Source organism: Pezoporus wallicus, unplaced genomic scaffold (assembly GCF_028554395.1).
Source record: "Pezoporus wallicus isolate ANWC-B61680 ecotype Strahan unplaced genomic scaffold, APGP_CSIRO_Pwel_v1 contig_6382, whole genome shotgun sequence".
Lineage (NCBI taxonomy): Eukaryota > Metazoa > Chordata > Aves > Psittaciformes > Psittacidae > Pezoporus > Pezoporus wallicus.
In genome coordinates, this window is record NW_026638015.1 from 747,124 (window position 1) to 769,742 (window position 22,619).

The 22,619-nt window shown below is 42.2% G+C and overlaps 1 protein-coding gene across 23 annotated transcripts in view; it reads left to right on the plus strand.

Moving 5' to 3' along the window:
• The first annotated feature begins 680 nt into the window (after positions 1-680).
• Positions 681-22,619, plus strand: part of MADD (MAP kinase activating death domain) — a 55,383-nt gene continuing 33,444 nt past the window's right edge. For 5 of the 23 annotated variants that reach the window (XM_057408819.1, XM_057408833.1, XM_057408827.1 and 2 more), the window contains exons 1-20: positions 681-874; positions 3,617-4,231; positions 6,428-6,731; positions 7,050-7,181; positions 8,093-8,206; positions 8,928-9,008; positions 10,359-10,415; positions 11,166-11,344; positions 11,864-12,099; positions 12,463-12,618; positions 13,601-13,708; positions 14,593-14,786; positions 15,386-15,717; positions 16,216-16,355; positions 18,164-18,265; positions 19,088-19,126; positions 20,142-20,201; positions 20,660-20,762; positions 21,304-21,490; positions 21,664-21,814. In XM_057408819.1, the coding sequence (XP_057264802.1) occupies positions 813-874; positions 3,617-4,231; positions 6,428-6,731; positions 7,050-7,181; positions 8,093-8,206; positions 8,928-9,008; positions 10,359-10,415; positions 11,166-11,344; positions 11,864-12,099; positions 12,463-12,618; positions 13,601-13,708; positions 14,593-14,786; positions 15,386-15,717; positions 16,216-16,355; positions 18,164-18,265; positions 19,088-19,126; positions 20,142-20,201; positions 20,660-20,762; positions 21,304-21,490; positions 21,664-21,814 (3,352 nt within the window). In that variant the 5' untranslated portion in view covers positions 681-812. Of the gene's footprint in view, positions 875-3,616; positions 4,232-6,427; positions 6,732-7,049; positions 7,182-8,092; positions 8,207-8,927; positions 9,009-10,358; positions 10,416-11,165; positions 11,345-11,863; positions 12,100-12,462; positions 12,620-13,600; positions 13,709-14,592; positions 14,787-15,385; positions 15,718-16,215; positions 16,356-18,163; positions 18,266-19,087; positions 19,127-20,141; positions 20,202-20,659; positions 20,763-21,303; positions 21,491-21,663; positions 21,815-22,619 lie in introns of all 23 variants that reach the window. The other 18 variants (XM_057408821.1, XM_057408828.1, XM_057408832.1 and 15 more) reach the window with 10 other exon arrangements.

A 22,619-nucleotide genomic window follows, 5' to 3' on the forward strand; every position in this document is an offset into this window, starting at 1 on the left:
ATCTTTACAGATATCATGTTAGAGATTGGTTGTTGGGGCTTGTGGAGCTCATTCTTGCTATATGCCACATCCAGGTTTGGGATGGTGAGGTGCATTATATCAAATTGGACATCTCTTCTTGTTACCCCATCTTTAGTTATTCTGTTTATCTGTTCAGGTTGTGTTTTCTCCTTTAGTCATGTTCAACTGTACAGAGTTGCCAGTTAAAGCTGCTTTCCCAAGCACTGTAGCAGTCCTAGGGGTTTGCCTAAACAATACTCCTGCCTCAGACCATTTCATGAATAGTTCTTTGCCAGCGATACGCTTCTTTGTCTGTGGGCTTTCTTGAGATCTTCTTGTACTTCTTTGTTTGTTTTCTCAGCTCTCTGCTTTTCTGGGTTTGTGATTTTATACTGATGAAGGAACTTGTGGATGTTCCATCCCTGGGAGTGTTCAAGGCCAGGTTGGACCTGGCCATGAACAACTTGATCTAGTGGGAGGTTGGAACTAGGCAGGGGGGTTGGAACTAGGTGATCTTAAAGTCCGTTCCAACCCAAACCGTTCTCTGAAGAGAAAGATCTGTGGGGTGGCCACTATTGCACAGAACACTGAGGCTTTTGGGGAATATAGTTAAGGTCATGAAATTGTATTATTTGGTATTCCTGATTGCACCTTTGACACTTTGCTTTTCTTGCTCATAGGTTGGATTTACCAGGCACTTTGAAGCAGATTTGGTTCCCCAAGGCGCTCAATCCCAGCTAACTTGGATAACTGACCCCTGGATTGATGAACAGACATTCACTGAGATGACATAGGGAGGGGCAGCAAGGACAATGGTGCAGAAGAAGAAAACCTGCCCTCGGTTACTGGACTATCTTGTGATCATTGGAGCAAGGTAATGAAAAGAGACTTAGCGCTGTTTTTGCCTGGGCAGCAGAGTGAGGATAAAGAGCTTAGAATTCACTGGTGAAGACTTGCTTGGTGCCAACGAATGCTGTCTGGAATGTGTGCAGCATGCTGACAGAATGAGACCATCTACTTGGGCCAGGAGGCTTTCTGAAAAACATTAGTGCAGCCAAAGTTTTTTAACTTGCAGTCTTTAGACTCCTGCAAAGGGTGACTTAAGAAAAGCCAGTTTATATATGACTCTCTGGTAACCCATGTGTCTGAACTTCTTTGCTTCTACTGGCATCAAGATAAGGGGATTCAGAAACTGAAAATACTGAAAGCCACATGTAAATAAAATACTAGTTTGTGGTTACTTTTCTAGCTTTTGAAGTGTGCTCTGTAAACTCAGTTAAAAGAAAACAAACTTGAAACTTGCCTTACTTGGCTTTTTCCCCCTCTAATACTCATTTATCCTCATGGGAATGACTTGAATGCTTTGGTTTTTAAGGTCTTAGTAACAATAGATAAAATGTTACACTTATTCACTTCAAACATGTATGAGACATGGTGTTGATGTGTGTGCTGCTTGGCAAATACACAGGCGCTCAGTAAATGTTATTTTTCTTTATTCAAAGTTTATACAGTAACTTTCTGCCAGTCTATTTAATGGGTGTATTCTAAAGTCTGGTTTACTTTCATTTCTAAATATCAGTGATTTATTTGCATCAGACTATTGCTTTATCTCCCCCTTTCTTTTCAGAATACTTTGAGTGCAAAGTCTAAATAGGCTCAGTGGAAGAAATTACATAATCCTAAATAATAGTTATTTTTATTACTGTATTTTATGGACAGAATAATTTAGTAGTTTAATTACTTTTTACAGTCTGAAGAAAAATAACCAAGTTGTTCATCTGTGTGTCACTAACTAGGAAAAGGAGGAGGAAGAAATGTTAATTGCGTCCCCCAGTAACGCTTATAGTGTCTGATGTTCTCACTTAGAAATCTGCTAACATCACTTCTGGACTCCCACAGTTCTCTTGCTTTTTGCTGGGCAAGAATAGCTAATGCTTAGAGGTCTATTGTCTCATAAGGCACTTCAGCAAGGGACAATGATAAGAGATGGACCTGACTGAAGTAGCTTTTGCAAAGTCCGTAAGAGCTCCGTGTGGCCTTTAACATTACAACTTACCCACCATGCACAAATAGCAATGCCTTTTGGAAGTATTTCCTTTTATTAGGTGCAAACTTTCTAAATGTCTGCGATGACACAGTTTTTATAGACTAATATTACTGCAAAGGCATGAACTGGTGATATACATTTTTTCTTTAACCAAATAGACTCTTTAAACAGTACCAGTGTTACTTGACATTTCTTTAGCTAGATGATGCATTAGTTGATGCATTAGATGATGCGTCCCCCCTCATATAGAAAAGCTTTTCAGGGTTTCTCTTTTCATTTTCTGTGGTATTTCAGTACTTACCTGTATAGGCACTATAAATTTTTTTTACTTCAATCAAGTATTAGTTTGGGAGCATTAGTCAGCAGAGCTATTGACACCAGTGATTTTCTTGGGTAAATGACAAACATTTTACTACTACTTGTTTGGGTTTTGTCATCTGTCAAATAGATGAGGGAAAAGCAAGCATCATTTTTATTTTGAAATGGGCAGATCTAAAATATCAAGGTAAGGAAATGTCTTGCTTGAGATCTCAGGAGAGTGATGGTGGAGCCAAGTCTCCTACATCCCATTTAGTAAACATGATACTAAATGCTGATTACTTTTAAAAACTGTGAGAGATCAGACTTTATAGCAAAGTGGTCAAACCAAAGGGAAGTGGGGACATGTATTTCTTTCTTCATTATGTGGATCTCATACTGTTTCTCTGGCAGTTATTTAGTAGCTTTAGTGGAAAAGTAGTGGTAGGAAAATAGTTAATACCTTGAAAGAATCTGTTATTCTGGTGGAAAATGAGGAATAAACAGTATTGCTTTGTATTTTTGTGTTACATTAGTGATTTGTGGTACCAAGGTTGGAGAGCAATAGCATTGAATAGGTCTGCATATAGTATATATGCAATATAGTGTGTATATATAGTATGTATACATAAGTATATATAAATCCCAGCTTTACAGTAACTTACACTTCAAATCCAGTTCAAAAGTCAAACGCAGAAATATATGTATCTATGGTTGTCGGAACTTTTAGATGAAGATTTTACAGGATGAGGTCCATATTATTCCACCATTTGTCTGAGTTCTTTCCTAGTAAGTTGCTGGTTTTCTCACTTAGGAATCGATTTTTTTATCTTAGTTATAAATAACTGAAATCCAAGGGCTTTCATCTGACTGTATTTGCTGAGGGACAGTCTATTTGCTACCCAAATGTTGCCCAGAGACCCGTGTGGTTCAATTAATTTTGGCAATCAAAATCAGGGAAACATCAGCTGAAAACAACATACTCCTGAAAGTTCTTTTCTCAGTCAGATTTGAACAGGCTCCTTATTGGGCCTGGATAATGATGGTATAGAATTTTTAACCTTTCTATAGTTGTGACCTTGTGCTAGTGACTGAGCATTGTGGTTACTGATTGAACACTGTGGCTAGTGACTGAGGAGCTGCCCTTCCCCTGGCTAGTAAGGGACAGAAGAAACAAAGATGAAGGCTGCTAACACGTTAGTAGGGAAAAACCAAAGGTTTTTGTTGGCATCAGTCAACTGTATATGTTACTTGTGTTTGTTTTTTCTATAGGCAGCCAAGTAGTGATAGTGTTGCTCAGACTCCTGAACTGCTGCGGCGTTACCCTCTAGAAGACCATGTGGACTTCCCTCTACCACCTGATGTTGTGTTCTTCTGCCAGCCAGAAGGATGCCTGAGCGTGCGGCAAAAACGCATGAGCTTCCGTGATGACACTTCCTTTGTCTTCACACTCACAGACAAGGACACGGGTGTCATTCGCTATGGAATCTGTGTCAACTTCTACCGCTCCTTCCAGAAGAGAGTACCCAAGGAGAAGGGAGAAGGCACAGGGGGGCACCGAGCTCGGGAGGGACAGAAGGTCCCCAAAGCTGGGGATGCATCTGCCCCGCAGGAGGAGGTGGGCACTGAGAGTTCGGAGAGTGGCTCTTCGCTACAGGCTCCCAGTACAGAGTCTACCCCAGATGTGAATCGATCACCACGCAGTAAGCGCCTGGCCAAAGGCAGCCATCGCTCTCGGAACAGCACTCTGACTTCTCTGTGCATCCTTAGTCATTACCCCTTCTTTTCCACCTTTCGTGAGTGTCTGTACACCCTCAAGAGACTCGTGGACTGCTGTAGTGAGAGATTATTGGGCAAGAAGCTGGGGATTCCTCGTGGGGTGCAGAGGTATGTTGAGGGGGAAGAAAGAACTTTTTCCTCCAACTGTGTCCAGGGCTGCAATTGTCGCATGGCAAATGTGTGGTTGCAGAAGCAGCCAAACACCAGTGGTTGACCTTTTTGCTCTTTTAAGCCAGGATCACAGTAGGAAAAGGAAATTCTTATGATGATTTCTTTAGAATGTCTGTGTCTGATTCTGTAAGCTGGTATGATTTTCACTTTTGATGCACCTTAAGAGGTACTATCCTGATGACAACTGATTGATCTTTCCTGAAGCTGAGCACTGATTCTGTTGTTTGGCATGTTTGTAACCTCTGTGGCAGTGTACGTACGTCAGGACTGATTCTCTGGCAGATTAGAAACAGCCAAGAAATAACAGAATTTCCACTTGGGTCAAGAGGGAAATGATGAAAATGTGCTTGGTGAGCTGATAGAACTCTGAACTTCAGCTTAGGAGAGAAAAGGTTACAGAAGCAGGAATGGCTGAAAGAGATCAAAGTACAGTATTTGAAGAGGAAAGGGTGGAGAGTTAGAAAACAAAGGAGTTGTTTATGAAGCATATGGAAATGGGGGTTGGTAACAACAGATTGACAGGGACTTGGTGTATTTTTAATGTGAAGTAGTAACCTTACATATCTGCTGTTATAACGCTGGATATGTAACAAAAGCTGTTGCACTGTTGCATACAGAAGGAACAGTGTCTTTATATCAGTCATGGATGTATGTCTGTGCCATTGTTCCTGACACCTCCATCTAAGGGTGGTATTTTGCTTTCCAGTATGCTAAGCAAAAAGAGAAAATACAAAATACATCTTTGGAGAAGGAGGGGTTGATCTCAGGAGTAAGAGGGTTGGGGTTGTGAGATAGCTCAGAGCATGAGGTAAGTAGCTTGGTACACTCCAAGTTAAACTTGTCAAAGGCAAGAAAAATGACAGGACATGTATCATTATCTTGATAAGCTCTTTACATTATGCAGGGAAGGGAAATCTGTCCTGTTCACAAAGCAGTAGCCTACTTCTTAGGTTACTGAGCTTATGACTGACTCCTGCTTTAGCACAGTTATCACCTGAATCCACTGATGCTTGGGGAGAAAATGATTCTATCATTTCTATCATTTATTTCTTCCCAATGGAAAAGGGAGCCCATTTTGTCACTTGGTTTAGTCTGATCATTGCTGAGGCAGAAATAAGCTAAATTTAATGATTTTCCTCAATTCTGTGAGCTCTTCTGATTTTTGGAAGGGGTGTTAAAAGTATGCCAGTGTTTGAATGGCATGTGATACTTGAAAAATTTGCTCTTTTTTGGGCATAATTCTTAAAGAAGAGACAAGTGACAGAAGAGGGGGCAAGAGAAGGAATGCTGAGCATATATCCCCTGGGAAAATTAAAGCAGCAGGTTTGAATTACCATGTGGTATATTATGGCAAAACATTTGAGAGATCTTGGTGTGGCATATTTTTATCTCGGGTTTAGTCCTTATTCTTGCAGAGGTTTGTAGGACTGTTGGAAGCAGAATCCTACAATCAGTCGGTCTGCCACAATTCTGGATGAGATATGAGAGCATTATAGAATGATTCATAGAACGGTTTGGGTTGCAGAGGATCTTAAGATCATCCAGTTCCAACCTCCTGCCATGGGCAGGGAAACCTTCCACTAGAGCAGGTTGCTCCAAGCCCTGTCCAGCTTGGCCTTGAACACTGCCTGGGATGGGGCAGCCACAACTTCCTTGGACAACCTATTCCAGTGTCTCACCACTTTCACAATAAAGAATTTCTTCTCTATATGTAACCTGAATCTCCCCCGTTTAAATTTGAAGCCATCACCCCTTATCCTATCGCTACAGTCCCTAATGAAGAGTCCCTCTCTGGCATCCTTGTAGGATCCCTTCAGATACTAGAAGGTATCCTACGTGCATGCTGAATTTCAGGCACAATGGTGATGAGAGATCTTCAGAGATCTGGACCTAGCTGAACCCTTTAAATGAATGAATGAACTGTCAGGTGGAAGTGACATACCTGCATTGATTCCTGCCATAGAAATATTGATACTTCCCAATGTGGTTACTTCAATAAGCTGAAGTCCCTGCATCCTGTGTCACTACGTGTTTGTTGGCTGCGTCTTTGAATTCTCAATGGGTATGCCTTTTTGCTGGAATGGCTGTCAAGTGAAGCGCCTTGAGTATTAACCTGTTGCTCTCCCTGTACAGGGACACAATGTGGAGGATTTTCACAGGCTCCCTCCTGGTGGAAGAGAAGTCCAGTGCGTTGCTCCATGACCTGCGGGAGATTGAGGCCTGGATATACCGGCTGCTACGCTCGCCGATGCCTGTCGCTGGTCAGAAGCGGGTGGATGTGGAAGTCTTGCCACATGAGTTACAGCCAGCTTTGACCTTTGCTCTTCCTGATCCATCCCGCTTCACCTTGGTGGATTTCCCGTTACATCTGCCCTTGGAGCTGTTGGGAGTGGATGCCTGCCTGCAGGTGCTGACCTGCATCCTTCTGGAGCACAAGGTAAGAAAGGAAGAGGTGGTATTTGATAGTTGTAGAAAGTTCTGTCCTTTTCAAAACCAGGGTAGGCTGGATGTGCGGAACAGCTGTCTCCTGGAATCAGTTTTTCTGTGGGGGAAAGGAATAGCTTCTTTTGAGGTTCCTGTTCTGAAAAGTTTTGCTCTTGCTCAAAAAAGCATCCGAAACTTGTTTTCAGATGAATAAAGGGTCATCCAGTTCACAGCCCTCAAATCCTGCAGGCTGTGATCTTTGCATACCCCTGGGGGAAGTATTACAGGTGAATGGTTGCTGCAGTGCTGATACGAGTTTCTTTGGTTCCAGGTTGTACTGCAGTCCCGAGATTATAATGCACTCTCAATGTCTGTGATGGCCTTTGTGGCTATGATCTACCCATTAGAGTACATGTTCCCAGTGATCCCTCTGCTTCCCACCTGCATGGCCTCTGCAGAACAGGTACCTATTTTTCCTTTACTGGTCTTTTGCAAAAGATGTTTCTGTGACAGGAGCATTCCTTCTTTCGTTCCCCACTGGTTTCTCTTTAATTGCAGCCTTGCAAAGAATGTTCTTTGAGTGCCACTATTGAAATCATAGGTAACACCACTTTTCCAGGGTATCTTCAAAGCATGCTTAGTAAATTGTATGATTCAAAGCAGTAGTTCACAAGCAATGGACTGAAAGGCCGTAGATCCACAATATTACGATATTCCCCCGCCCCCCTCCTCCCAACAGAGTATTAAGGGTTGTTGGGGAGGGTCCAGAGTGATATTTAAGTATGCTTGAGAACCCTGAATTCAGAGTTTAGAAACTATTGCCTGCAATTTATTGTCCTCAGAAATAGGAAGTGTTGAGTTACTGACACTGGGAGCTGTGTTTTGCCGGTAGTCAGCTCTCTGTAGGAGCTCATTATTTTGCTTGGAAAGATACAGTTCAGGCCATCTTACTACTGCAGTGCTATTGTGCAACTAATGCTGCAGGTTTGTTCTTGTATTATCCCTTGGGGGTGACCAAGTGCTCTAGATGTAAAGAATAAATTAGCCTCCCAAGCCACTGTTCTCAAGGCGCTACATGCCTTATTGATTTAAACCTTTTCCCTCTGCTGATTCCCTTATCAGAAACAACCTGAATTTCCCCTGAGGTTTTCCATGTCCACTTGAAAAAGTGTGTCTGTTTCTTCTGCTTCCTAGAGATGTTATTGGTTTGAAACCAAATTACCATTCTAAGTGTAAGGGTAAAGCCTTTGCCTGTAGTCTGGGCCTATTTGCAATGGCACAGACTCACTGAGCTGAGGGTGTACTCATTTGTGACTTGTTGCTTCTCTTTGTTATCATATGCGGACCTTGTCCTTAATAAAGTCTCTCTTTCAGTTGCTTCTAGCCCCTACACCTTACATCATTGGTGTTCCAGCAAGTTTCTTCCTTTACAAACTGGATTTTAAAATGCCTGATGATGTATGGCTTATTGACCTGGATACCAACAGGGTGAGTGGTGCCCATAAAGATTTGTGGCTTTGCTTCCAGAGAACTGTGTACTTTCATCAGTGTACCTATCGAGAATTTAAGAATGCCTGGCCTCAGCCTGCCTGTGCCATTCCTGTTTTAACCCTCAGAATTATGTTCTGTGGTGTCTCAAGGTCCCCATTTCTTCTGCTTCTAAGGCATTCATTCCTAGTTAATCCATCTGGCTACATCATTAGAAGATAAATCCTCAAACAAATTAGAAAGCTGTTGTCTTGAGTAATTGTGACCCTGTCTCTTATAGCCCTACCTAAGAAACTCAATCTGATAAGAGCCTTCCAGCAACATTGATTGTCATGATTCACATAGAGCTATGTATCCTGCTTTCTACTGGGGCACAAGCAAGGCCCATGTTCAAGGGAAATGTGTATAACATCTACTTGATGGAAAATCCAAAGGATGAATGTTGGTTCAAACTTCTCTTTTTTGTGGTAAATGATAAAGTCATTCCTCCATTTTTTGTCATGTTTTAAGCAGTAACAACCAAAAAAGCAGTGAAAATCAAAGTATTGATGCGGGTGCCTATGTGTTGTGTGGCTTTTTTTATTATTATTATTATTAATTATTTTACTTTATGACTTTCATTCCTCAGTCTCTGCAGTGGTGGAGATTCAGGAGATTCTGGTTTGGAAATGAAATGACTACAGCTGGGGGATTCTCAGTCTGTTGCTGTGCTTATTTCCAGGTGATCGTTCCCACAAATGCAGAATCTTTGCCAGCACTGCCAGAACCAGAAGCTTCAGAGCTGAAAAAGCACCTGAAACAGGTAAAACACTTTGGGGGGAGGATTCATATTCAGTAGGACTTAGCTGATGTAGTCTTGCACTGCTCTGCAGCTGTGCGGGAATTTTCTGTCAGCCTGTTTAAAATGCCTCTTTTGTATAGTTGCCAGTTAGAACATCCCCATGTTAGAATACAGCAGCATTTTGAGCTTGAAAAGCAGTATCAGTTGATACAGATGCTGTGGTAGGTATCCAGTTGCTGCTTTTCTATGTTAATGGAGAGCATTAATTTGGAAAAGTGAGTGCTCACTGAGGCTTTTAACTGCAGTTAATTTCTTAGCCAGGTAAGGGATAGTTTTAAATTCTCCTGGACACAACTGATTATCTTCTGGTTTTCACTGTTATTTGGGGCTAACTTGTTTCCAGTTGATGCAGAGAGTTCCAGATTCCTCCTTTACATTTGCCATGTGGGCTTTAAAGTCTGGCTTGATCATCAAGCTATGACCGTCTTTGTTTCCCCTCCATTCACAGATCTGTGTGTGAGGTCTCAGTCTCTCCTCTCAGGTCCTGCTAAGCCATTAATCAGCTTGGGTCATCCTGGCTGATCGTGTCAAGCAGGTTTTATCTCTTTATTTCTGTTTTCCTTATGCACGCTGCATGCAGTATCTAAAGGTAAAATGTGTTACTAATGTGATGACTTCTGCTCCTTCCCTCTCCTTGTAGATCAGGAGAGCAAAGTGTGTAACCTCTGTGATAATGCCAGTACCTGCTGTCAGCACAGATGGAAGCCATGTGTTGCTTGGAGTTTTGTTAGATCCCCCTTCCCATGACTTCTGCCTCACCCCCTTGCAGCTTCAGGCACTGTTCAGTAAAACTCTCTCACTAGGGCAGAGCTGGATATCAGAACAAATTGCAAATTCATTGAACACATTTAAAATTCACCCAAATTCAGGTTACATCTCTATGTATTCCTATAGAGATTATCATTAAGTATTGATCTCTGGCAAAGAAGGAACAGTACTGGTTGCTGTACAAAGTACAGAAGACTAAACTGTGACACACATCACTTTGGTGTGCCTTTGGCTCTTAGTGTCAACGAGTAAAATTCAGGATAGCTGCTTTTAAACTGCAGTAGAAAGTTCATAGCTGCATCAGTAAGGACAGCAGCCTTCATACTACCCAAGTGGCCAGATGTGAATGTTTGGGGGTGGGGCAGTTAGGCCTTTCTCCCCAGATGTACCTATTTTGTGGTCCCTTTTGTTTCGTCTCATTTGTGATATTTGGTAGTAATAGAGGTTTTTTTTTTCCTCCCATCTGTTTCTCTGTGGTCATGTGTTCGTCTTGGCTCTGATGGGCTGCTGCTGTTATCATATGATCTTCCATCTTGCCTCCAGTGTCTGGTTAGCATGACTGCAATCACTCAGAAACAGCTGCTCACTCCTGACAACAAGGTTCTTTATTTTATTCTTTTCCCCTCAATCTTCCATTTTACCCTTTTCCTTTTTGGAGTTTTTGGTTTTGTTTTGTTTCATGTATTTATTTTTGAAATAAAAAGATGAAGAGTCAGTGGACAAATGAGAGAAATGAGGAAGATTTAGGATAGGTCTGGGTGTCCAGGACTGATTTACCACTTGTGCTGCTCTGGTGAATATCCTTGAAGTTGTCATGAGGGTTGAAGAAGATGGTAGTTTTATGGAGAGATGAAGAACTCATTCAGGTGGGAAGTGGAGGTTTGCAGGGATGCAGGCAGATACCTGTGTAAAGGTGTCTCTGCATTGTCCTGGGATATCAAACTTACTGGTTGAATGGTCAACATACAAAGCAAGTTTCAAGGAGTCTGGGTCCCAAGATGTATTCAAATTGCACATGGGAATAACTCTAGAATATTGTACACAGTGCCATCCTACTGGTAGTCTAGTTTGAACTGTTTCCGCATTGTGAGTGATGTAGCAAAGTGAATTTCTGTGCTACTCCTTGGCTAGCTCCAGCACTATTTCAGCGTTGAGGAGATTGTTTTGATGATCTACACAAAGGAGGGCCTGAAGATGTTTGTTGACTCAGCATAGGAGGTGGTTTAAGAAAAGCTAATGGAGCATGCACAGTTGTTGCAGTTGCCTGTAGGGCAGGGTAGCTCTGATCTCTCTCTTGCTCCTTGAATAACTTTCCTTGTTGAATATGTGCATAATGTTGTCCTTTGTTAGGCACTGGCCAGTATGAGTCTGAATACTCAGCCCATTCTTAATCTAGAGAAGTTCCAAGAGGGACAGGAGGTGCCATTGCTGCTGGGAAGACCGCAGAATGATTTGCAGTCTACTCCTTCCACAGAATTTAACCCTCTGATCTATGGAAATGATGTGGACTCTGTGGATGTGGCTACCAGGTGAGCCTGAACAGAAGGGTATTGTGTGTTCGTCAAGTTTGCATTTGAAGGCAGCACAGACATTTCTATGGGTCCTGTGGTAGAAGCAGTATCTTCCAGGTTCTACTTCACGTCATGGGCAAAAAAGAGCAGTGTTTATCTCAGATCTGTTAGCTGCATGAACATAACTCTTTATCTTCAGAGGGGGTGTTTTGTTTCTTGGATGTTCCTATAGATCATCCACTTTACCTGGACTTGTTAGTCTGCTGTTCAATCCTCAGCTTAAATCAGAAGCCTTGAACTACAAAAAAAAGCTCAAGACTTAGTTGTCACCTCAACTAGTGGGTAGGAGAATGATACCCCTCATTGGGGTATTGGGTCTTATTGCTGAGGTGGTGAATTAAACCAAACTGATTTCTTGGTGGCTTTTTTTTTCCTTCCTTTTTTATTTCAAGACAATAATTTTCTAAGAAGACTGTCTTCTTTCCTGTTGTGTTCTGTGTTTTTTATCTGATACGCTGTTCTCTGTTTTCCTTTTAGGGTTGCCATGGTGAGATTCTTCAACTCACCAAATGTTTTGCAAGGTTTCCAGATGCATACTCGCACTCTTCGGCTCTTCCCACGACCAGTGGTGGCCTTCCGAGCAAATTCTTTCCTTGCCTCTAGGCCAAAGCAAACACCTTTTGCAGATAAGCTTTCCAGGACACAGGCAGTAGAATACTTTGGAGAATGGTCACTCAACCCTACAAACTATGCTTTCCAGAGAATTCATAACAGTAAGTTTTGGTCTTGCCTTTCCTGCACTTGAATGTAATGCAGGAGCTTAAAAAGTAGAGTGATTCTAGGGAAGGGCTTAGTTTTACGCCATGTTATTCCTCCATTGGAGGGAAATCCAGTTCAAGGAGCACTTTTATTTATGTCCTCATATGTTTCTACCAAGTTAGCCCAGCTGTTAGCCACTCACTCTTCCCATTAATTTTACCTCTTGTCTTGTTTGGTTACAGAGAAGTCTTGTAGGCTTCTTAGAGTAGAGGCTGTCCCTTCCTTTGTGCAAGACTTAGTAGGGGAGACCCTCTGTGAATGAAGCCTTTGACACCAGTAAATGGGTTCAGTTAACTTTCTCCTTGTTTCTCGTGCAGACATGTTTGACCCAGCACTGATTGGTGACAAACCAAAGTGGTACGCTCACCAGCTGCAGCCCATCCACTATCGTGTCTATGACAGTAATTCACAGCTGGCTGAAGCACTGAATGTCCCAGCAGAGAAGGAAACAGATTCGGATCCCACTGATGACAGGTTAGTGAGGAGCATGACACAAGTCACATGGTAGTTACTTAATGCTGGGCCTCTCCTCCTCCTTCTTGATTGCAGCCTTTTCCTTAGCCTGCCAGGTTGCTGTTTTATTTCTTCTTTCTGGGCAGAATAGTGACACTGAAGTAAACTGTCCCACTGCTCTGTTATGACAGCAACCTCTCAACCCCTTTGTTAGTATCTTCTCAACCCTTCATATCATGTGATTCTCCATTTGTATTTTCTTCTTTTCTTTTGCTATCTATATGCCATTTGACATTTGGTATTTCCTCCCACCCTAATGCTTTTTTCTTTCATGTTGTTCTGTCTCTGGTTATTTCTACAGCAGTACTACAAGTACTCCCACCCATCTTTGCACTCTTTCAAATCTCTACTCAGTGCACATAGTTATGCAAAGCTTGTTAGTACTACCCACTGCCTGAGACCTCCTCATTTGCTCAGTAAAATAAGAGTAAGCTTTTTTTTTTTTTTTTTACAGTAGTTTTAGCTGTATTTCCTGGAGTTTTGCAGCTAGTTTTATTATTCTTAATTCTCTGCTAGCCTGTGAGCTCTTTCAGGCTGGGACTTGCACATCTTTTACCTTCTACACAGCACCAGTGGTCCTGACAGAGTGGGATTTTTCATTAGTATAAAAAGGGAATGCTTTGTCGTTTCCAGTTCCCTTGAAGTTGACACGCACACAAAGAATTAATACACTACTCCCTGCTCACTTTTGCCTGACCTCATTGACTTTGCTGAGAGCCTTTAAATGTCTTCCCATAATGTCTCTTCATTTACCTCAAAGCTACTTCATTTGCTCTGACCTTTCATGAAGCTGGCTTCTGACTCTGGCCAGAGATTTGTTTGTAGAGATTGACGTGAGATTTTTCAGAGGTCCATGCAAACAGTGCTGATTCACACCTTTGAAACATCAGGCCTGGTTGTTGCTGTTATGCTGCCACTCATCTCTCTCTCTTACCTGTTGTGGCAGTGGCAGTGACAGTGTCGACTATGACGACTCAAGTTCCTCCTACTCCTCCCTTGGTGACTTTGTCAGTGAGATGATGAAATGTGACATTAATGGTGATACCCCAAGTGAGTAACTTTGAACTTCACTTTCACAAGGTCCACGTAAGTCTCCTTGTCCCTGTTCATCTGCACTCTGGAAAAAATACCTCCCCTAATTCCCTGAATCAGATCAAAGTACTGTTCCATTGTAGTCTTGCTCTGAGGTGAAAGTGTCTTCTATACTCCTTCAGTATTCAGGGGTAGGCTGAAAAAAGACATTTCTCCTGCTCATGAACATAAAATGTCCTCCTCCAAAGGACAGTGGGAGGAGGAAGGACAGAAATAGGTGCTGCTGAACAAAACTGGCTCACTAGATCTGGAAATAACCTCTTGCTGCAAGTAAATAATGTGGAATCTGGGTAGCAGAGTACGAGCTTTCTTCTGCCCCCACATACTGGTTCTCTGTGCTGGCTTTAATGAGTCACTGTGTCCTAGTGGGGACAGGAAAATGCATTCTCTGTGGCTTATATGGAGGCTGCAGCAATAGTTTCTCTTGTGAGAGTGGGAAACTCTCATTTAAGTAAATTAAGTCTAGGAGTGCCAACGCATTTCCTGTGTCCCAAGGACAAGAGCTAATGATTATAATTTGGAACAAAAGATACTCTGCATGGACATAAAAACGAGATCTCTGTGGTTAGTGTAGTTAAACAGGTTCTCAGGGTCACAGTAGAATGTCAAGCCTTGGAGACTTTCAGAGCTCAGTGGGACAAGGCCCAGAGTAACCTGCTCTAATTTTGAAGTAACTCCTGCTTTTAGCTGAGAGTTGGAACAGATGACCTCTAAAAAACCTTTACAACCGAAGTTTTTATGCAGGTTTATTCTACTGGGCAGTTGTCATCTGCTGAGGAACTTTAGATGGGCAAAAGGCTGAGGAAGGCAATGTTCTTTAACACAAAATGCTGTGTTTGCAGATGTTGACCCCCTGACTCACGCAGCCCTTGGTGATGCCAGTGAAGTGGAATTTGATGATTTTCAAGAATATTCAGGAGATATGGATGAACAGGCCATGGACAGTGAAAACTCCCAAGAGAACAACCAGCCTCGTTCAAGTTCCAGTACTACAGCCAGTAGCAGCCCCAGCACTGTCATCCATGGAGTGAATCATGTGTGTACTGAGATGAGTTCAGCCCCAAGATCAGCATATTAGGATATAAAGAATGGGAGGATGCACATGGTTCTTTCGGGGAGGGCAAAACCTAGACTGTGAAACCATGCGCAGATTAAATTGCATGCTCTTTCTGGACTTTCTGAGCAAGGTGGAGTTTACTGGTACCCTCTTATGCTGGGATAGAGCATTCCTGCATGTAAAAGTTCCCATGCATTAAGAAAATGCAGCATTAACAGACCAGTGGGCCTGGCTGTGACTCCAGGAATTGCTTGAGCAGTCTGGAAAGACCTGATGTGTTAGAGGAACAGGGAGTGGGGTGGGGAAACACATAAATCTGTGGTCATTTAGGAAGAATGGGAGTTGTTTGCATAACCAGGAAGCAAGGTAATGGAGGGCTGTTATCCTGAGCTAAGACTTACCAGTAAGATCTGTTTACAGGGGAGTAAGCCCATAGAATAATTCACAAATAATGCAGTGTCTGTGAAATCCTAGATTAAAGCTACAGAGAGTGGGGATGGAGTGGGGGCCCAGTAACTAATAGAAGAGACCCTGCAGACTTTCCAGTTTGAAATAATTGTTCTTGTCCTGCCCTTCAGTTGTATGGAACGCAAGTTAGTGAGCAGATCAGTGATTTGACTGGTCCACAGGAGTCAACAGATGCAGCAGAAATGGAAGAGAAGTTGGTTGCTGGATTTACAAACCACCTCCCTTCTTTGTCACTGCAACCAAGCTTTCCCAAGATAAGCTTGGATCGGCGGGAGAGCGACAGTGCAGCTGGCAGCATGAGCTCCTCAGAAGGGGTGGTGAGGAAGCGAGAGTATGACAATCCATACTTTGAACCACAGTATGGTTTTCCCACAGAGGATGAAGATGATGAGCAGGAAGAGAGCTACACCCCAAGATTTAACCAGAATCTCAATGGAAGCAGGTGAGTCCTTCTTGTCTTCTTCCCTTCTGTACAGCACTGTTGGGGTTTCCATCTGCTTCATGCAGTTTAATGTTCATTTGTTCAAATGCCTTTTGCATCTGAAATGTGTTGTTGGTTGCTTCCATTTAATACTGAAACCTCAAAGAAGTGATAAGTGCTCCATCCCTGGCAATGTTCAAGGCCAGGTTGATCATAGCCTTGGGTGACATGGTTTAGTGTGAGGCATCCTTGCCCATGGCAAGGGGATTGGAACTGGACGATCTTAAAGTCCTTTCCAACCCTAAGTATTTATTCTATGATTCTCTCACCCCTTCTGCTTTGAATAAAGGCACATGCTCAGTTCCCTCAGTTCCTTGCTTTTATGTAAGCAGTAGGAGCTAACAATGCTGAAAACTGATGTGGAATAAGACCAACATCCATCTCCCACAGTCATACAATGTGTTGATTTAGGGTGGGAGGGGAGAAAGCTGATAACAGTTGTACTTAATTTCTTTACAGGTCTCAGAAGTTACTCCGTCCAAACAGTTTAAAATTGGCCAGTGATTCTGATGCAGATTCAGATTCCAGGGCCAGCTCCCCAAACTCAACTGTCTCTAACAACAGCAGTGAAGGCTTTGGGGGCATCATGTCTTTTGCAAGTATGTACTCATGCATTCGTTAAGCTATTTTATTTATTATATTAAAGTTTACAGAGAGATAGGATAGAGGGATGGCTACTCAAAAGAAAGATTTGGTTGTCGTGGTTTAAGCCCAGCCAGCAACTCAGAACCACGCAGCTGCTTGCTCACTCTCCTCCTTCCCCGCCCCTGCACCCAGAGGGATGGGGAGGAGAATCAAAAGAATATAACTCCTACAGGTTGAGATAAGAGCAGTCCAGTAAGTAAGGTATAACACAAACCACTGCTGCTACCACCAATGATAATAATGATAAGGGAAATAACAAGCAGAGAGAACATAAAACTAAAAGTGGAAAAGAAAACAATAAACACAAGTGTTGCACATTGCAATTGCTCACCACCTGCCAACCAATACCCAGCTCGACCCGAGCAGCGATCTGGGCCTTCTGGGTAACTCCCCCCAGTTTCTATACTGGGCATGACGTGCTGTGGTATGGAATACCCATTTGGCTAGTTTGGGTCAGGTGTCCGGTCTCTGCTTCCTCCCGGCTTCCTGTGCCCCTTCTCAGTGGCAGAGCATGAGCCTGAAAAGTTCTTGATCAGCGACAGCTAAAAACATTGGTGTTACCAGTGTTGTTCTCAGACTAAAGTCGAAAACACAGCACTGCACCAGCTACTAAGAAGGAGAAAAATAACTGCTACAGCTGAACGCAGGACAGTTGTCAAACTGGTACCAGGTCTCTCATATTAGGAGCCACAGGACTTACTTACCCTACACTGCTGACAGCTATTGTTTTATGCATCCTTCAGAAAAGAGGCTTATGTGGCCCTTCTGTTATTTCAGGGCATGTCAGGGCACAGATCAGAAATTCTTCCAGTTTCATTTAAACAAATATGTGTGCAATTTTATGAAGTTGGTACAAAAATAGTATGCTTTCCGTGCTACCCTGGTGTGTGTGTAGGTGCTAAATTCAATTTTGTGACTGTGCTCATCTACTTTCAGTTATATTTTAATAATAAAATCCACAGGAGTGGAAAACTAATCCAGAGGTTTTTAATGAGTGAAAGAAGAGACGGCCAGTTGAGTCTTGCAGTATAGTGGGGAGCAGTGCAAGAAGTTTGCAGCAGTGGGGAAAATATATTGGATGTTTCTTGTAGAATGATTGTTATTAAAATAAGGCTAAAAAAAAAAAAAAAACCAAAGCAAATTTAAATAGTATGCTGACATTTAAATGAACATCTTGAAGTGTTATTCAGCTCATTGATCTACATGAGATGCTTTCAGGCTGTCTACAACCTGCATTGTTGTATTCTTAAGATCTGTCTGTACTAGGAAGAGCTTTTGTTTCCTCCTAATAAATGGAAAGCTTCTATTTTAAAGCATGCCTTTATGGCAGATTTAGTGTTTCACTGGGCACAGTGCACAATCCTCACTTCAGAACTGCACGTTTTGGACATCTTCCATCATGCTTTTTTCTCACATGGCCCTTGCTATCCATTTGATCCAGAAAAGAAGGTCAGACTAGAAGTCATGGGTGATGTGAGGTTACCTCTTTAAGTTCAGGAAGACCGGTGGATATTGCTGTTACATTTAAGACTCAAAAATAAACCAGCAGTGATTATAACATGAAAGCTAAGAATTTAGAATTACGTAATTAGAGATGTGGTTGTGACGTAAATGTGATGATGTTAAGCTTGTGAGACTCTGGGGTAATAAAGAACTTAATCTTTAAGGATTTGGAATAAGAAGGTAAATTGTAGGAAGTTAAGGAAGCTTGGGAGTGTGCAGTGAGCATTAGGCATTTAACTGTTTTCTTCCTTTCTCATAGGCAGCCTGTACAGAAACCACAGCACAAGTTTCAGTTTGTCCAACTTAGCCCTACCAACCAAAGTCGGGAGAGACAAGAATACTCCCTTCCCCAGCCTGAAAGGTAACCATGTTTCCCTTTGTCTTCTACAGGCTTTACAGTTCTTGTGACTTTGCAGTATGAGGTCTTACCCCTAACAGGAATCCCAGGGGTGACACATTTGGTAGTTTGGGTAGTACCTGTCTGAAGTCTCAAGACAGTAAATTGCCTTGATAGTTCTCATTCAGACTTATTCCCAACAATTGGGCTGGCACAGGTCTAGTCTGTGTTAACAGACACACTTTGAATATTGGTTTATATTTTGCTTTGGTTTAATTTTAAGTAATCAGTGTAAAAAAAATAGGAACCAAGGGGTAGGTGCTACTTTTGCACTGCCACTATCTTCATGATTAGCCTTAGGTAACTTGTTAAAGTGTTGCTGCTGCATTTGTAAATGTGGATAGTGCCAAGCTCCCGCGAAGTCTGCAGTTTATGTGGGTTTCAAAAGTGTTTATAGCCTTTTCAGTTCACTAAGCAGAAAATCAGATTATAACCATACTTCAGCTTCAGAGGGAAGATCAATTCCTAACTTATTCGCACAGTCTTCTCATTGGAACATCTGTTTGTCTGCAGTATCATTAGGTAACATGTCTAAATGGGCACTAGAGAAATTACTTAGTATGGGGAGCAGGACAGCCTGATCATCCTTGTGTCACGTGTAGTAACAGAAGAGTGACTGAGCACATGCAACTATATTAGTGTTGAGACCTTTACACCTGCTAAAATGGGGAATGGTTTTACTTTACCTTTTGAGTTACTCTGATTAGAACTTACTGCTTTTCTTTTAATATGTTGATTTTTATTTTTCATTTATTTTTTTCCTCCTCATCATTTTAATCGGTAAAGATTACTTTAATCTGGAAGTGGGAAGGGATGTGAATGAAGGTTGGTATCATGTTTTGCTGACCTTTGACCTTGTAGAAACAAAGGCCCAAAGCTGGGGTTTGTGTTTCTGCTTTGGACTTTGTTTTTGAGACGAGTAACCGTTCCCTGTGTGTAAAATGAGGAGTAGCAGGACTGGTAGGGTGAAAACACTCGCAGAGCCTCTGCACAGCTGTTTTGCACAACCTTTTACCAGTTGGTTATGTTTTCATGTCCAGTTGTACTGGATAAGAAACATACCTCATAGCAGGGTTATTTCCATGGGTAAACTTAATGCCTAATTCCATGCATTGGAAGAAAACAGTGATGGGGTTTGCCATTCCACGTTCATGCTTTGTGCCTCGTCTTCTGCACTTTTGTGTTCTTTTCCTGACTGTTGTAACCCTGCAGGGCCTTTAATGTTATGTGCAGATATGAGGATGGGATTTCTATAGAGTAGCTCGATCTGTTTTACGCATGTGCCAGTGTGTGTGTGTTTGTGTTATGTGTGCATGCTGGCTCACTGGGACTCCCACTGAGCACTTCACTGGTTTTTAAATGTTTTTGTCTGTTGTACAGGTATAAAAATGCTGCATTAACTTGTTCTTACCAAATGTGTGTGGTACTTTGTGTCTCTAACCGTAATGGGAAATGATGCTGGGACTCCATCTCATTGCTGCTGTTTGACCACTTTCCATCTTCCTTTTTAATTTTGATTTCATGCACCTCCATTGATATTTTTTCCTCGGTGATACAGATGTTTTTGATAGTGCCCTTGAAATACAATATGTGCAATAATGTCCTTGAAGATGCAGTACATTGGTTCCACGATGCCAAATTTCAAGTCAAGCTCTATCTCTAACATTATTTAGGCTGGCCCTTGTTGTCTTGGGCTTTCAAGCATCCTTCCTGCTCTGACATCATTTGGGTTTTGTTTTGAGGGAGGGCTGGGAAGAAGCTGGTAGTTGGATTCTTTGATGCTGATGGTGGGGAGTGTAGATATTGTAGTGCACTACTAATTGTATATTTTGTGTCCCAGTATTTGGGTTAAATACTATAATGGAGATTATTACTGAAGCTGGCCCAGTAAGCAATGAAGGTGGGTTCCCTACAGCATGAGCTGTGCATGATATAACTATTTTGAGCATTCCCTATGCCTGACTTTGGGCTACCTTTCTCACTGGGTAACCAGTACCACATGATCTATACTAGTCACCCCAATGCATTACGCTTTTACATACAGTGACTAATTTGAAGATGGTTCTTGTTGTGGAACTGCATGCAGAGCAGCCAAACTTTTCCTGCCTTTCACCTCCTGCTCCCATTACCATCTTCTCTTTTTCTCTCTGCATTACTCCCATTACTGTTTTCTGCCGATGTGTGATGCTAGAATATGATCTACGCTGCTGCTTTTTTGGAGTTTCCATTTTGTTTTCAGTCTGTTACCTGTAATCCAAATAGGTGTGTTAGCCGACATTAGCGTTGCTTGTTACTGTCCTGGGATCAGATGGTTTTCCTCCCACCCCTTCCTCTCATCCTGTCTCCTCTCCCATTTAGGAAACAGACGCGCCCTTGTGGATCAAAAGTCTTCAGTCATTAAGCACAGCCCAACAGTGAAGAGAGAATCTCCATCGCCTCAGGGACGAACTAGTAATTCCAGGTAATACTTTTCATTACTTTTTGAGTGTAAAGGTTATTAGAGTCATGTCATACTTGGCTAATGTTTCCTCAGGAGTTTAGCTGTTGAAAACTAGGTAGTACTTTTCTGTGGCCTTAAGCTTGCATGTGCCATTGTTCAAGAAGATTTAGTATGGATAGTCTTACAGTTAATAATGCGCACACATAATTTTCTCTGCTTCGAAATGTATCCTCTTTCTGTCCGAGATCCAAAAAATTCCCTATTTTAACTCAGTATTTATTCCTTATAATTGAGTCTGTTCTGAGAACAAGGCAGTCTAGCCAATGGTGGTGCAAGTAAAAATTACCTCAACTGTTGACTATGCTTTCTCCTCCCTTGGAGGAGAGCTTGGGTTGTGTGCAGTTGTGTTAGCAACAGGCATAGCTAGATTTGAGCTTCTTTTCTTGTAAACTTAGCATTGGTAGGAAGTGCATCTGTGTGTGTGTCCTGGCCACATCTCTCCTCATGCAAGCCAAGGTAAGCAGAGGACTAACTTTTGCCTGCTTCTTCTTAAATCCACCAGTGAGAACCAGCAGTTCCTGAAGGAAGTAGTACACAATGTTCTTGATGGGCAGGGTGTTGGCTGGCTGAACATGAAGAGAGTCCGCCGTCTGCTGGAGAGTGAGCAGCTCCGTGTCTTTGTACTGAGCAAGCTGAATCGCACGATCCAGTCAGAAGAAGATGCTCGACAGGATGTCATACAGGATGTGGTCAGTGGTGAACTCTGCAGGGTCCTCGTACCTAGTGCCTGCTGAGGCTTAGTTTGTAGAAAGTCTTTGTTAAACTGCTTCCTAAAAGCTGATGTTTCGGCAGTTTTGGGGTTTATGTTCTTGAGTTACTTCCTCAACTGTGAAGTAGTAACACCGATGGGTTTTCATTGCAGGAGATCAGCCGTAAGGTTTACAAGGGTATGCTGGACTTGCTTAAGTGCACTGTGCTGAGCCTGGAGCAGTCATATGCAAATGCTGGCCTGGGAGGCATGGCCAGTGTTTTTGGCCTGCTAGAGATAGCACATACCCACTATTACAACAAAGGTAAGAGGTGTTTATGAGGCTACAGTGTTTATGAACCAAACAAAATCCTTATTGTAAAGGAAGCTGTTTTGTGGCTTCTGATGTTTCAAAGGGTTTAGAATAGTTGAGAACTGTACCATCGTTACTGAAAACTTACAAAGCTTTTTGCTTTGTGCTTCTTGCACACATGTAACCAGACAAAAACAAAATAATGGCCATACTGATATTTGATTGAAGGTATGCAGCAAGATACAAAGCCCAGGTCTTTTACTGATGAAGTAGAAATTCTAAGAGTGGGGACCTTCAGCTAACACTGTCCCAACCACAGTTTTGGGATGTTATTGCAGGCAACCTGAATAGGAAGGGAGATATTTCTAATGTGAAACCATATGAGACTTGCGTCTCACCAACCACCTCGATATAATTCTTATATCACTAAGTACTTTTGGAGGGGAAAGTCTGAAAATACCTCTTTATTTCTCAGCTTTTTCTTAAATCTGGTTCTTAATTCAAAATAAGAAAATGCATGCATAAGGCAACAGAGAAAAGGATGACAAGAAGCCACCTCTCTCCTTAACATCTGAGTCAGCTTTAATCTCAAATGATGAAAAGCTATTTAACTCATTGCAGCAGAGAAGTAGCATCTACTAAACACTTTATAGTTGGTGTTCTAGGTGGCTTGGATCAGAGAAGTATTGGAGAATGATGGGGGAGCTCTAGTTAATAGTGTTTTGATCTTTTTCCTAACTGAGGTTTCATTTGGTGTTACCCATCAAAGAGGATTGTATTTGTCATCTTTGCACTGTGAGAAGAGCTTGCTTACATT